At 39.3% G+C, this 14651-nt stretch overlaps 1 protein-coding gene across 7 annotated transcripts in view; it reads right to left on the reverse strand.

Moving 5' to 3' along the window:
* DTNA (dystrobrevin alpha) overlaps window positions 1-14651 on the reverse strand; it is a 297328-nt gene that overhangs the window by 17557 nt on the left and 265120 nt on the right. For 6 of the 7 annotated variants that reach the window (XM_032603037.1, XM_032603036.1, XM_032603038.1 and 3 more), the window contains 2 exons: window positions 14305-14418; window positions 7982-8078 (listed from right to left, as the gene is read on the reverse strand). In XM_032603037.1, the coding sequence (XP_032458928.1) occupies window positions 7982-8078; window positions 14305-14418 (211 nt within the window). Of the gene's footprint in view, window positions 1-3540; window positions 6177-7981; window positions 8079-14304; window positions 14419-14651 lie in introns of those variants that run through there. The other variant, XM_032603039.1, reaches the window with a different exon arrangement.

A 14651-nucleotide genomic window follows, 5' to 3' on the forward strand; every position in this document is an offset into this window, starting at 1 on the left:
AGAGGGGTTGAAGGAAGAAGGCTCCTCTTGGCTACACAGGGTGGCTTACCTTCTCAACCCTGGAAGCCAGCCAATCCTCTTCTGTGATAGGAGATTCACAATAATGATAAAACTCCATTTTTGTATGTAATTTACAGTCTCTAAAGCACATTTACATACCTAGTTTTGTTTTATTCTCCCACTAATCAGTGCTAGGAATGATAGTAGCTTATATCTGAATAGCAATTGGCAGACTAGAAAGCATTTGAATCCCATCTACTTCACTTAATCCTCTCAACAACCATACAGAGGTATTATTACTCTCATTTTTCAGGTTAGCAAGCTAGGATCAGAGGTGATAGTTACCCAAGGTCTCTGAGCTAGTGAAGGACAGAGATAAAATGGATCCCCCGACTTTAGGCTACAAGGCCAGGGCTTCCCCAGGGCACCACAGCTACTCCTCAGAATTGTGGGCACTGTGACCAACCGTCACATATTTCCATCTATGTCTCATAATATACCTTCACTAACAACCTGAAGATTCAGAAGGCGTAGGACACAGACTCACTAGGGAGTGGTGACGGAGCAGTGGCCTAGGGCTTTCTGCTGGGCCAGGCAGTACCTTCTAGTTACTGGGTCAGTGCCCAGGGTGGAGCAAGCAACCTTCAGGCTGGTTATCAGCCAGTACAGAAATACAGGTCCACAGTCTCTTATCTGCAAATGTGAAATCCAATGGGCAACACATGTTGTTTCATAATTAATGTGAGGCTACTTATGTGGTGTCTGCACTGGATTGCATTTCTAAAGCCTCAAAGATTCTGAGTTCCGGAGCATCTCTGGACCCAGTGATTTCAGATATGGGGCTGTGGGCCTGCTTTTCAATATTTGACGGCTGTGCTGGGGCTGTAGTATACGCCAGCCCTGCTCATACCTGTGCCACCAGGCTCTGCAGTATAGGGTGCTTGTGGGGTTCCCCCCTCCCCTTTGGGTACCGCACCGGCCCCACCTCTTCTTGCTTAACACCTTGTCTCCAAAGGCAACTTTTCCTACACCTTTCTGCCTGTTTCCTGTCTTCAAAACTCCCATCAGCGGTCTTGCGTTAAGAGAAAAATAATGGACTGTGGTTACATGTTAAGGGAAAAACAATTGATGGAGTCTAAATTACACCAATGTGTGAATGGCTAATAGCCACCAACTCCTAAATGAATCTCCGACTGGTGCAACTTCAAGCAGTCTGATTATATGAAGAATTTAGGTGGAAGATTCTACGCTGAAGTAAAGATTCACTGCATCTTTCCTACAATTTGTAACTCCCCAGTCATGACCAGTCTTTACCCAGACTTGGGGGTAGAACCCTGGCTCCCTGGGTGATCAGGGCCCCATCACCCTTTGTCAGGACACCGGCCAGTTTGATGCATAGTAGGCATTGCTGGGAACACCATCTCTGTTCTTCCTTTCTGCTGTTCTTGCAGGACCACTAGGGAATGGCAGTTGCCTCTTGGCTTTGGGGTAGATTAGTGAAGATGTCACAGAGTTTCATTTTCACAGGTGTGGCCCCTATAGAATGGTGGCCTCTGGTCTGGTCATGAAGCATGGTTGTCGGCTAACAACTTTAGAAGAGTTAGAATGAATAATCTCTGTGAATGTCCTTTCCTGGAAGTTATCCGGTGATTAATGGAGCAAAGACTTAAGGGACAATGGTCCATGCAGATCAATATATAGATCTCAAATTCCCGAGAAGAGGGGTGATTTATGGAAGAAGGAAAACATACATCATACTTGGCAAATTTAAAATTGTTCTCTTCCTAGAGAATAAATGAAAAATTCATTTCTACCCTCCATTCTCTGAGTCCACTCAACCTGCTGTTGTATCAATTTTTAAAAAGTCTGACAAGATCCATAAATTTTCCGATTTTTTTCCAGGAAGTATTTGGGTTTCCACTCAGCATCAGAAAGGAGGAATGCTTCAAGGAAAGTGCCTAATGTCTAATTGTGGAGCCAGTACTGTCTGGAGAAATGGCAGAGCAGATGACCATGAGACAGGAGGAGGTGGTACTATGGACCCTCCCCCACCCAGGTACCCCGCCCCCGAAAGTCAGCCTCTCAGGTTTGGGGGAGAATGCAGTGCGGTCAGGCCTGGTTTTACGTAGCAGCCTGTTTAGCTACATTCAACCCTCTCTTCATCCTTTCTTCCAGTACACACTGACTGATTATCATCATAGGGCTTCTTGTGGGGATACAGATGAGATGACTAATTCTGACTGGTCAGACAGGCGGCACCATTTGCCCTGGGTCTTATAGCAGAGATTTCCAGGCAGAAAAGAGCAAGTACTGGGGTGGGGGAGAGAAGAGCATTCCAGGGCTTGGAGTATCAAGGGCAAGGCGTGGGGATTGTGAGGGGTACTGAAGACACAATGGGAAGGCCAGTGGGGTTGATGCAGCAGGTTCTCTGTGGGGAGTGGACTGGGATGAGGCTGAGAAGGTTTGGGGGCCTCCAGTGTCATAAAAGGGGCTTAGTCTTTATCGTGAACTAAAGCGTCATTTTCTAAGGCTTTTAAGCACAGAAGCAATTTTTACTTTTCTAGAATTAATTAAACAACTCCTAATTTAAAAGAAGTATGAGAGAGAGAGAGAGAAAGAGAAAGAGAGACAGAGGCTGGGAAGGTATGCTTTTGAACACAGATGTTAGTCCTAATATTGCAGTTGATTATTTATGATGTGAATGATCCCCACCTGCCCTCATTTCTGATCGCTTCACTACTCCACAGAAAACCCATAAGAGAGGATGAGCAGGGGAAATAATGGAAGGTGAACCTAAACTGTTAAAATCTGTCATTTCTGGCCTGTTCATGTTCCATAATATATTTGGAAGAAGTAGGAACCTGAATGACTATGATTTCCCGAGTTAATTGGGCCATCCAGTAGTAAATAGAGAAGAGAATGGGAGCAGGAAATGGAATTTGAAATGATGTGTGACTTTCTTCCCTTGATTGAGACAATTAACTAACAAGTTAATGTAAGGAAGAGAAGCGAGTGTGTGTATGTGTGCATGTGTGTAAAATGTGGGCCAAATTAGAAAAGTTTATACGTTCTCCTGTGTATGTGTATACATATATACATACATTTATGCTTATATCTGACTTGCATATAGTATTTCACAAAGTGGTTCCACATTTGTTATCTTTTAAAATCTATACAACAGCCCTGTGAGCCATGTATTATCGGTATGTTTGAAATAAATTGCTAGGAAGTTAACTGACTTATTCAAGATCTTATAGTGGTAAGTGAGGAGCTGGGACCACCATAACTCAGGTCTAGCTCCAGTAATGTTTCTTAGAAAATTATTATTGAGACCCTACCTTCTGAACTAAAGGATACTTGGTTTTAGACCAGGTCATAGAATTTGGCACTGGAAGGATACCAGAAACTCTGGAACATGCTGTCACTGTTATTATATCCCAGCCGCCTTTGTTATTAAACTTTTTTATGAGTGTTCTTTTTATGGTCCCTTCAATAAATCTTACAAATACACAAAGAAGAAAGAGGGTAGGATCATTTCGATTCAAGTTTGTAAAAAAAATTTATTGCTTATGATACCATAATCATTATATTACAGGCACCATTTAAAAAAAAGTTCATGTTCTCTCCTCAAGGGGGAAAAATTCATGCATTACCTCTAACAAGAAACAGCGTAAGTAGGAACCATATATACCAGTATAATAAAATACATTGAACCACACAGACTTATGATAAAGCAAGTAGAGGTTATTAAATCAAGCACAATTTGTTGTGTGTGGCGTCTTAAATCTGATTTTACAAAGAGAATGTCGCCAAAGGGGAAAGGCTCATAAATAAAAACAGAATTTAGAAGCAGATGCCAGACTAAAACTTCTAAATTCTCTCCTTAGATCATGTTATACCATGAGAAGTCTATAAATTTGGATGGCATTTGTTTATTTCCTTGTAGAACTGCCTCTGCAGGATTGGGACATATGGGGTTCTGTCTTTAATTTTCACTGAAGGTCAGTCTAAGAATCAGCCACACGAAATCTACTGCGTGTGTCTGTTTTATTATTCACTACTTCTACGAAGCTCTGAGTGAAAACTTCATTTTATATTTTATGCCAACAGAAACTTTGGTCCCTTGAGAACTGGCATTTCTGTTCTGATAAAACCACCAATTATGTTTTCCTTTTTTTTTTGCCTCACTGCTAGAAAGCTCAGAGTGACACCCTCGTCCCTTATGATTAGCACATTTGCATCTTCTTCAGTTTTCGATTTTTCTATTTCCATTTTATGAAGTCACTGTTTATGTCTCTAGTTGTAAGCTGCCTCGGGTCCTTTTTGAAAAGAGGCTTGACTATGTAAGCAAAGAAATGAGTAAGACCCGCAAACACTCTCCCCACCCAGACAACGCATTGCTGACATCTGGGTGTTGCCAATAATGGTCCTTAAGTACCTAGGCAGCAGTACCCACTGCTGGCTGACTTTCAAAGATGTGGCAGCTGTTGAGGTCCCAGTGGGGAGGAGCTGGAGGGAAAAAAGGCAGTAATGCTCTTATGGGCGCTGCCATGGTTTGGCTCTACGCATTCATCTGTTTATGAACTTCCTGGTCCACCGAGCCTTTCAGGAATGTGCTGCCTTGGAAATGGTAGAGACAGGGTCCCCGAGGGAAATGGCTAAAGCAGGGCTGACTGGCTGCAGGATGGTTGCCTACTCTCTCCACTAGGAGAAGGAAGGTTATATGTGAGCCTTATTTCCTTTTTCTATGCACACACTGAGTAAGAGACAGGAAAGAAAAGAGGCTGTTTGCAGAGAAGCACCATGAGATGGCATTTTTTTTTAACCATGATCTAAGTGTGTTGTACGTACAACAGCAATACCCCATGTATGCATTTATGGGCAATAATACAAGCAGCAAATGTGTGTCTTTTACCCAGGGGGACTGTCTCTCATTAAAATTTGACTTCAGTTTAGTGAAGTAATTTTTTTCACAAAATACAAATAATGTAATACATTGTCTTTATTGTCTGACATTACAGATTTGTTTTACACTTTCCTTTTTTACAGACCTTGGGAATGAAGGGTAAAAATGTGTCCAGCATCTTGCAAACATTTTTTGTTACACACAAACACGCACAGTGAATAACAGGAAAGAGAATACAGAAGAATGAAAAGGTACGTTGAAATCAGATAGGCTGTGGTTCTAATGGATCCATGGAAATACCATAAAACTTTTTGATAAGACCAGTAAGTGGGATATATTGTTATACACAGCTTGGTACATGCACTTGAAATGAAAGCTGCTTTTATTTTGCCATTGTTTTATTATTATTGTATTTTGAGTACGCTGCTCCCTCTGCTGGCTTCTGCAACTGGCTACATGGCCAGACAGGGGGCTTCAGTTCAGGCTACAGTTAGACAGTCAGTCACAAGGCTCCTATTTCCAGGGAAGATGTATGTAACACCTTGTGAACTCCTACAGCAGAAAGGTGCTTGGTGGTACGAGAAAGGCTGAAAGTTACCTATTCTTTGGAGATGACTGTCAACCAATGGTAGGGATTCTGGTTTGGGAAGTGAACAGTTACGGAGTACAGTCTTTCTCTTATTAGACTGAACACATAACGGTGAGCAGTGGGGAGCAGGGCTTAAACATTATGCAATGAAAGGAGATGTAATTGGCTGGTTTTTACAAAAAGAAGTTCCACATCTTTCCAGTAAAATGGAAACTGAACTGAATATTCACAGCATGAGAGGATGTTGAGGTTAGCTTCTGATGCTGTGGATTCTACCTAGTGTAATGTTAGTGATTGTGGTGAGTGTCTTTCTATGAAGAGAAGGGTCTGATCAACAACCCAGAAGAGCATGAGACTGGTTTGAAACTTAGACCCCTGGAGGTCTAAAAAGTCTCCAACAGGTTAAAGCGTGTTCCCTGTTCTAAAGGACATAATAGCTCTTCTTTTGATGTTGACGGTAGTGATAGTTATAAAAAATGCTAAATTTTATATGTCTCCAATCAAGCACTACATTGAAAAGGAAGCAAATTAGTATAATTTTTTTTTCTCTTTCCAAACTGAAGCATGAACATACATTAGAGGCGAAAGCAATGAGAAAAACGGCAGGACGGCAGGCCCCTCCACTGTTAGTTAAGACCTGCAGTAGGGGACATAACTTACTCCCTGCTTCAATTCTTCTTCCTACAGAAAGATCGAATCAATAATAGTTAGATTACCCAGGGTTCCAATAAGAGCAGGTACACAGTGTGAAGGAATGAAGGTGGGGGAAACCTCAATGTGGCTTTGATGGCAGGTCAAGCCTCTTCTCCTGGTGACTTTAGTTCCAAGTCTATTTGGATATTTGAGACTACAGACCCATCTCTTTCCTCCATGCATCCAACCATCCTTCAACATGATTTCTCTCTCTATCCTGCTATTGGTACATCCTGATACCATAGACTATGCTTAATTAGGCTACGTTGATGCCAAGATAGCTGGTGGTAAATAGACTCCTATCCCATTGCTACAGTGACAGAAGCTACAGAAGTAGAACCAGGGGGCTGTTTTCAGTTTCCTGTCATTCAGTGAAGGGAAAGATGGGATGGGCCCACTTCATTTGGTAGATTTGGAAAAACAAAAACCAGAAAGAGCTTTTTTATATCATCAAATGAGATAATAGGGCAGAAACAGCAAGAGGTTATTATTTATCTAGTCCTGTCTTAACATAGATAGTACAACAAAAACTGAATTCTGCACTTTATATGTCTAATACAATGAAAAGTAAACTTTGTTTGGTAAAGATAAAGCATTCCTGACACTGATGGCAGGAAAAGTCGACTAAGGAATATAAAAGAATAAAGAAAACAAAAGACAAAAGTGTTACACTTACATCAGTGCCTGGGACACAGTAGGTTCCAACAAATATTTGTTAACTATTTAATTTTTTTTAATTAAAAAATAAATAAAGAAAGGAAGGAAGAGGGAGAGAAAGAAAAGTAAGAAAAGGAAAGGGAAGGAAAGGACGGGAAAGAAAGAAAACAATACAGAAACAATAAATGATGGGGTGTCAGGGATGTGGGAGATCCAGGGACTGAAAGGCAGGACATCTTGTCTCACAAATGATTGTCCCAGAGACTTTGCCTATGTCCTTTTATCAGAAGTTTTAGTTCCTGCCTTTGGCGTGTCACAGTTTCAGTCCATACTGGTTCGTGCTTATTTACATCAGGCAGGATGACAACAGAGCACTGAAACCTCTGCTGGGGCAGTCATGGACATGAGGCCATAATTAGTCGGCTTTTGGGTTGAAATGCAATTTAGTGCATACTGAAGAAGGGAATAAGGTTTATGAAAGAAAGAATGCCGCTTCCCAATGAGAATTATTATTATAACACTCTGCAGAGGACTTCTATAGATCATCTTATTAAATGCTCTACCTGAAGAAAAGTTAAGGAGATATTCCCATTTACAATTTGCATTTGAAACCCAGAGAAGTTATGTGACTTGCTGCTAAAGCCACACAGATTTGACAACATTTACTGAAATTAACAAAGTTACTCCTCTTAATAAAGCTATAATCACCAAAATTATTTAATGGCTGTATCTTCATTTTCTGAATTAGATATTAGCTTCTGTTTCGATTATTCAGAATTTCTGAAGGCTATGAAATGTAAAATATTTCTAAATAAATCCAGTTTTACTACTTCCAAGGACAAAAGGAACTGTAAATGAGCCCACTGGAAATAAGTTGTGCCATGAAGGTCCTCAGTAGTCTGGTTCCAGGAAATGGATAAGAACGAGCCCTATAATTGACTGCTATCATTTGATGTGCCTAAGAAGAGATACTAAAACTGACTTTGAAACCACATTTTGGAGGAACTCACATGTAGTAGTTGAAAAAACCATTGCACATTACGTGCAAATTGCTTTTATTTTTTTAATTAAACATTTTTTTTTTTTACAAATGCCATAGTTGTAGGTCTAGGAAACATTTATTTGAAACATCTTACCTTTAGTAGCTTCATGAGACCTTCTAACTGGACCATTAGCTCTCTCCGGCTCTCCTGGAGAGCAGACATTCTCTGTTCCAGCTCATCCTTGCGCTGTCTAAGAAAGAAGCAGGTGTCATCAGAAACAGCATTCAATTCACTGAGCTAATCACATTTGCCAGTCTTGTGGACCGCTAGAAAAAGGGCATCTCTGGGTCTTTGACATAGGTTACCAGGCAGGGAAATGTCAAATGAATGAACAATTATAGCTTGGGTGTATGTTTATTTGTTAAAAGTCATACTAAAACAAAATTAAACTCTTATTGGATATTTACCCCCATCTACCCTGAATTAACTATTTAATGAAATCTTTTCTGAATGCTTATTATGTCATGGGCCCTGTGCTGTGCCATTGGGTTCCCTTGAGATAATAAACAAAAACCAAATTGTCACTGAAAAAGGCCAATCCCTCAGATCCTCCAAAACCAAGGACCCTTTTGTAAATCTCACAGAAAACACTGATTACCTTAGTATGTGGAAATCGGATTTAGAAAAGTACATTTTTCATCTCTTCGATTCTTAGTATGCAATGTGGTGCCTTTCAGAGGAGAAATATTCGTGGTATAGTTTTTATAGTCGATATAAATCTTCTGGCTTCGGTTTGGCTGCATAGAGTGAGGTCAGAATAAAAGGAGTTCCCATACAATTGTTCTAACAATCTACAAGGTTTGTGTTTGCTTAATTTTGGTTTGTTTTGCAGAACTTCTATCAGCTGTCAGCAAGAATGAAAACAATGAAGGACACGAATATTAATGATTCACATTTCTGAAGTATATTTTCCAAATCTATTTCAAATCTATTATTTCATGACCATTAGTGAAAAAGTAATATATACATCTTTTCCTTGCCCCAAAGGCTCCTGTCTGATTTTGAAAATTGGAAATTATATTTTAAAAAGTGTGTGATGCTTTAACCACGTATGTGTTAATGTATGACTAAGTATGCCTAATCTCAATGGCACAGACACAATATTAAGTGGAGCTATAGCAGGGACTCTGAAATGAAAAACTGACAATATAAAAATGTCACACTGAGTTAGGTCAATGACTCATCCAATTAAAAGATATTTTGTGGGAGGACAGGTTATGGATATAAAGGAGACATTTTTAATTTGCTTTCATATAGGCCTTCTCTATAATGAATTATGAATTTAAAACTTATAAACACATCACTCTTTTTGAAAATATTTGTATTTTGGGCTTTTATTGCCATTTAAAGCTTATTCCAGAGCAATCCTTCCTTTGATTTTCTCTACAATTGCCTCTTTTCTGAATCCCGAGGACAAGGCACATCATAATTTTATAGACTTTAATTCTATCTTATTTTAGTCTTTGGTCTTTCTGGTCTGTAGCGTTCTAATTTTGGAAGTCTTGCCCAATTCGAAAATATTCTTCAATGACAAACCCATTAGCTGTTTTTTCTTTGACCTTGTCTGCACCTGGTGTTCCAACTACATCCTCAGAAGGGCTTGGCAGAAGAGTAGATAATGTTTCTGATTTATTTCCAGTTCTCTTCTAGATACTGTTCTATAAATTTTGGCCTTTTGATCATAAGAGCACTTTGAGAAGAAGGTTGAAGCAAACTTCTAATATTATAGGTAAGAAATATTAAGAGAAGCATCCAAAAACTATCAGAAAGAGTTAGCTTATAGTAATCTATAATTAACCAACATTGAAAAAACCTTACTTGTACATTTATCTTACAGTAGTACTCTTTCAAAACGTGACATTTACTCTTTCATGCATTTGATCGAATTACATTTTTAAAAATCATTTAATAATGATAATAATAATTTTTAAAAAATCATTTAATAATGTCTTCTCTATAAGTGTTTATACCCGTGGTTACCAAATGTGGGTAACACATCTGTGGTGTAGCCTCCACTGTTCCAAGGAAAAATGAGAAAACAAGGACTAAGTAGTGATTTTATTTTCATAGAGCTAAAAATATTCACGTCTGAACGAATGCCTTTTATTCTGTCAGATTATTTCTAGCTTTTTGTGTGCATTAAAACCTACTTCCTTTAGGACAGCGTTGGAACAATAGGCAAAATTTTAATATGAACTGTATATTAGATAATAATAAATAACAATATTAACTTTCCTGAATTTGATGATGATACCATGGTTATACAAGAGAATGTCTTCTTTTTTCTTAGAAAATATATACATAAGTATTTAGGGATAAAGTGTTATAATGTCTGCAATTTACTCTCAAATGGCTCATCAATAATGCATATGTAATTTACATATATAAGCGTATATAGGGAGATGCAGAAGGGTGTGGCAAAATGTTTGCAACCTCTAGGTGAAGCGTAGAAGGAAATTCATTGTGATATTCTTACAACACTTCTGTAGGCTTAAATTTTTTTCAAAATGAAAAGTTGAAAAATATACTGTCATTCATGAAACTTGCAATAACAGATGATGGTAGTTTAAAAATGTCATTATATGGTAAAACAAAAAGTACTCAACTTTATGTTGTTTCCCCAAAATAATAAAAAAATTAAGCTGGTCTAATGAAATTCAAGTCTGGAAACCACAGACGTGCATCAGAGATTATGATTCCATTTTTAATTGGTAAAAACAAAAAAAAAGTCTCTTTATATTAATAAGTTTTCTCGAAGAATAATTTTATATACTTTGAAAAGAATGCTATGTGTATAATATGATGCTTATTTTTTAGGCAAGGGATAGATATGAGAATTTATACTTGTTTTTCTTAAGATTTGTAGTGTCAAGTTGCTTCTGCAGTTTTCATTAATGTTTTCTTCATTATAGAACATGGTATTGTCTTTGCAAACATAGTTCTTTAGCTGTCTTTTAATGGTTCTGCAGTGGGAAGCCTCACTAGATCACCTTGCAAAATTTCCCTCAGGTACTCCATCCAATATGGGAAGGAAAGACCTAGGGAACCACATGGAATGTTCCAGCCCTTTCTCTGCTTCATCTGTGCCTCTTGATTGCCTGTATTCTTGAAATTATGAGTAAAGCTCAATACTAGAGTAAGATCATGTGAATCTGACTTGACAATCTAATCCACTGTGTTAACCTGATACGTCACTCATTCTCTAATGGCTTCCTGTTGTAGGACTGATAGCAATATCCTCAAGATGAATGAACTAAATGAACAATAAAATGGAGGATGATAAATCTGATAGCAGTGTAGATGGACCGGAGGCTGGGAATCAGGAAAGTGTTTATTACAATAGTACAGGCAGGAGATAATTAAGACCCAAGGAACAGAGATAGAATATACCTGTGATGCTCATTGTGCAGGATCCTGGGCAAGTTATTTAACTCCTGTGGATCTCAGTTTCTTTATCTATAAAAAGACTATAATAGTAATGTCCAGCTCCCAGGATTTTTTTTTTTACAGCTACTGTATGGAACAGTGTATGTAGAGCTTAGTGCATAGAAAGTGTCAGATTAGCACACAGAAATGCCTATCCTATAACCCTATTCAGTTGCCAGATCTCGGTTGCAAACCTGGCTTTCCACTTTCTTGTGGCTAAAGTAAAAAGGGAAATATGATCATTTAGAAAGGTCATGATGCCCTTAAGATAAAAATAAACTATGCGTTCATGAAAAGCAAAGCTCTGATCTTGCTGCCCCCATTCCCCTACTAAATACATTTCTCCTGTTGGCTTCTCAGTAAGAGGCCCAGAAAGGATGTAACAGGTGGAGAATACCTCTGTCAAAGCTACAATAAGGAGTCCCTTTGGCGGCTTCACATGGTCACCCCTCAATGGGAACTCAAGGCCAAAGTAATTGGTGAGAAGTCATTGTTTTGGAACTCTTTGAAAGTCTGAAATGACTAAAAGATTTAAACACCCACAGCAGGTTTTCTTAACCTGGGATGTCAGGGTATCTTTGAAATCCCCAAATTGTTAAAAAGTGCTTAGCACAAGTATAAATGGTTCATAAGCATCTAAAGAAATATACTTCAAGGGAGTGTACTTCTTCTTCCAGGCAGAAGAAATGTGCAGAATATGGAGGCAGGCAAGTGAATCAGCTAGGATTTAGGTGTCTCAAGCCTCAAGCCTTATGTGTGGGCCACCAGCTGACAGTGAGGGCCGAAAGTCTAGAAGTTCCCCACAGAACCAGACTCCTTAGTGTAGCTTTGAGCTAGGCTGGGGTCATGGGAATGCCCACGAGTCAGGGCCAGAGGATGGTTAAAATTATTGGCCTGTTCCAAGATAGCAACATCAAGGAGGGAAGAAATATCAGTTGGAAAAGTCATCATCAGTGAACCAGGCACATAAAGTTGCCTTCCCAGATGGTATCATCCTAACGGAACCAAATACTTTGGAAAGCAAATGCTAACTGGGGGGAACCAGTGAAAATGCTTATGAAAATTCCTAGTCACCACCCTTCCACTAGAGAATGGGACGGCCAGTGAAGAGTTATAAAGAACATTCCAGGCAGAGACAGGGTGCCCTGAGGTGTAGATGAATGACTATTTCTAAGTTGGTTTATTCAGTTATATTTCTGTGTACACTAGACTTAACTTTCTTGTAAGTCTCGAGGGCCTACATGATCCTATTTGGCAAAAGATGCTTTCAAGCAGTGATTTTACTTTCACATGCCTTTGAGGAGGAGGATGTAAAACATCCCTTTTTCCTTTTTTTCATTTTCATCCCTTCTGGGTGATGGTAGTAGAATGTGCAAGAGTTTCTATAACATCTCTGTGAAAGTAGGACCAGAAATCCCATACGTTGAAAAGGAAGAATTTCTGTTTCTTCCATTAAATTATTTTGTTCTTCCAAAGTATGACGTGATCTCTTCACATCAAGCAGCCTCCACCAAGATGCAAGTTCTATAGGTCTCCTTTCCATAACTCAGGCCTTTGGTGGGTTTGCCCCTCTAGCCAGGTGCACAAACCTGGGGAGACTGGATCCCAGCTGAGAGGCAGGGCCTGCCCCCTGGCCAGATGTGCTGAGTGCCCAGATGTTAATACGGCCAAAGGGCAGGGTTAGAGTGGAACCCCCAGAAACATCCATGACTACAGTCAACAGGGACTTGATAAAATCCAAATATAGCCATAGAGAATCTGCTTAATTTAGTCTCTTTGTATGGAGGAAGTAAGTGGCACTCTAACTCTGACAAGAGTTTGAGAGAAGAGGCATCTGTACTTATTATAAAAATTATGCCTCAGAGTTAGATTTACCTGAAATATACCTTGCATCCAAACTGAAAGATGGGAAGAATGTTATACTTGCTAACTACAAGTGCCTTGTGAAATATCCATATGACATTTTCATGAGGGAATGTCTTTGAGTTTATGTTTGTGTTGTTTATTACACAGACAGGTTTGGGTAAGTGCCATATTCAAGGTATGGTGGTTAAGTCTGATTGGAGCCCATGGTGTGACTCTCCTTTTGCACGTGGTCACAGTCCTCATCCACGTCTTACTACTCTCTACCGGCCTGACCCTGAGAAGTGCTCTGAAATTCAGGGCTTGAACCAAAAGACCTTCTTAGGTCCTTCCCAACTCAAATATTTCATGATGACAGACTAGGTAACACCAGGCCTTTAAATTCATTTGTAGAACAAGAAGGTATGAAAATCTGTATGCAAAGCTATTAGGGACCAAGATTTAGAGATAATTTATGGGTCACAGGTAAATTTTTAAATTAAAAAAACTGTGATGATTCTTTAGTTGTTTACATGTTTGTTTTGTTGATCACTTTTATCATAAACCTATTGTTGATAGTGCAAATAACTAAAGAGAGTTGAGTTCAAATTTTTTCCAGTAAGACAGATATAGAGAACAAACAAGTGGTTACCAATGGGGAAAGGGAAGGGAGGAGTGGCAATATAGGGGTAGGACATTAACAGCTACAAACTATTATGTATAGAATAAGCTATAAGGATATAGTGTACAACACAGAATACAGCCAATATTTTATAAAAACTGTAAATGAGGTATAACTTTTAAAAATTGGGCATCACTATGTTGTATACCTGTAACTTATATAATATTGTACATCAACTATACTTTAATTAAAAAAAGAGAGTGCACTATAAAAAATTCTGTTTTCCGGTGAAACATTTTGTTTCGGATCTAAAGAACACTGTTTCCTTTTCTCTGTGTCAAAGAAAAAATAAACAGCCTCTTTCCCAAACCTCCAAATTCCAGCAATTAGATGTGTGCTATTAAAAAAACAAACAGATGTTAGCAGCTATGGTGGCTGAGGACCGTTTTCTGGTGGACACTGTTAGACTTTATTGATGATCTCAGACACCTGTATTTCCTGAGACGCCATGGGCTCCTTTTCTTACCTGAGGAGGCGGAGCTCTGCCAGCAGAGTGGGGTTTTGCTGCGCCTTCTCTGGAGTGGGCTGAGAAGCTTGTTCATGCTCTAGCCGCAGCCTCTGGATCTCCTGTAAGATTTCTCTTGGGAGAGAGGAGGAAGGTAAGAAACCCAGGTCAGTTAACTTCCAGGATGTCCAGGATCTAACATCTGAGTAGAACAGGGCCACCAGAACAAAGAAAGAAGAGGTCATCCTATGTGTTGGAGCAGAACCAACCCTCATTACCTGACTGTGTTTACGAGGTGTTGGCTGTAGCTAGTTGGGTTAGGGAACCATTGACCGAAACCTCCCGCCTTGGCCAGGTACGATGATAAC

The sequence above is a fragment of the Phocoena sinus genome, chromosome 14 (assembly GCF_008692025.1).
Source record: "Phocoena sinus isolate mPhoSin1 chromosome 14, mPhoSin1.pri, whole genome shotgun sequence".
In the NCBI taxonomy this organism is placed as follows: Eukaryota; Metazoa; Chordata; class Mammalia; order Artiodactyla; family Phocoenidae; genus Phocoena; species Phocoena sinus.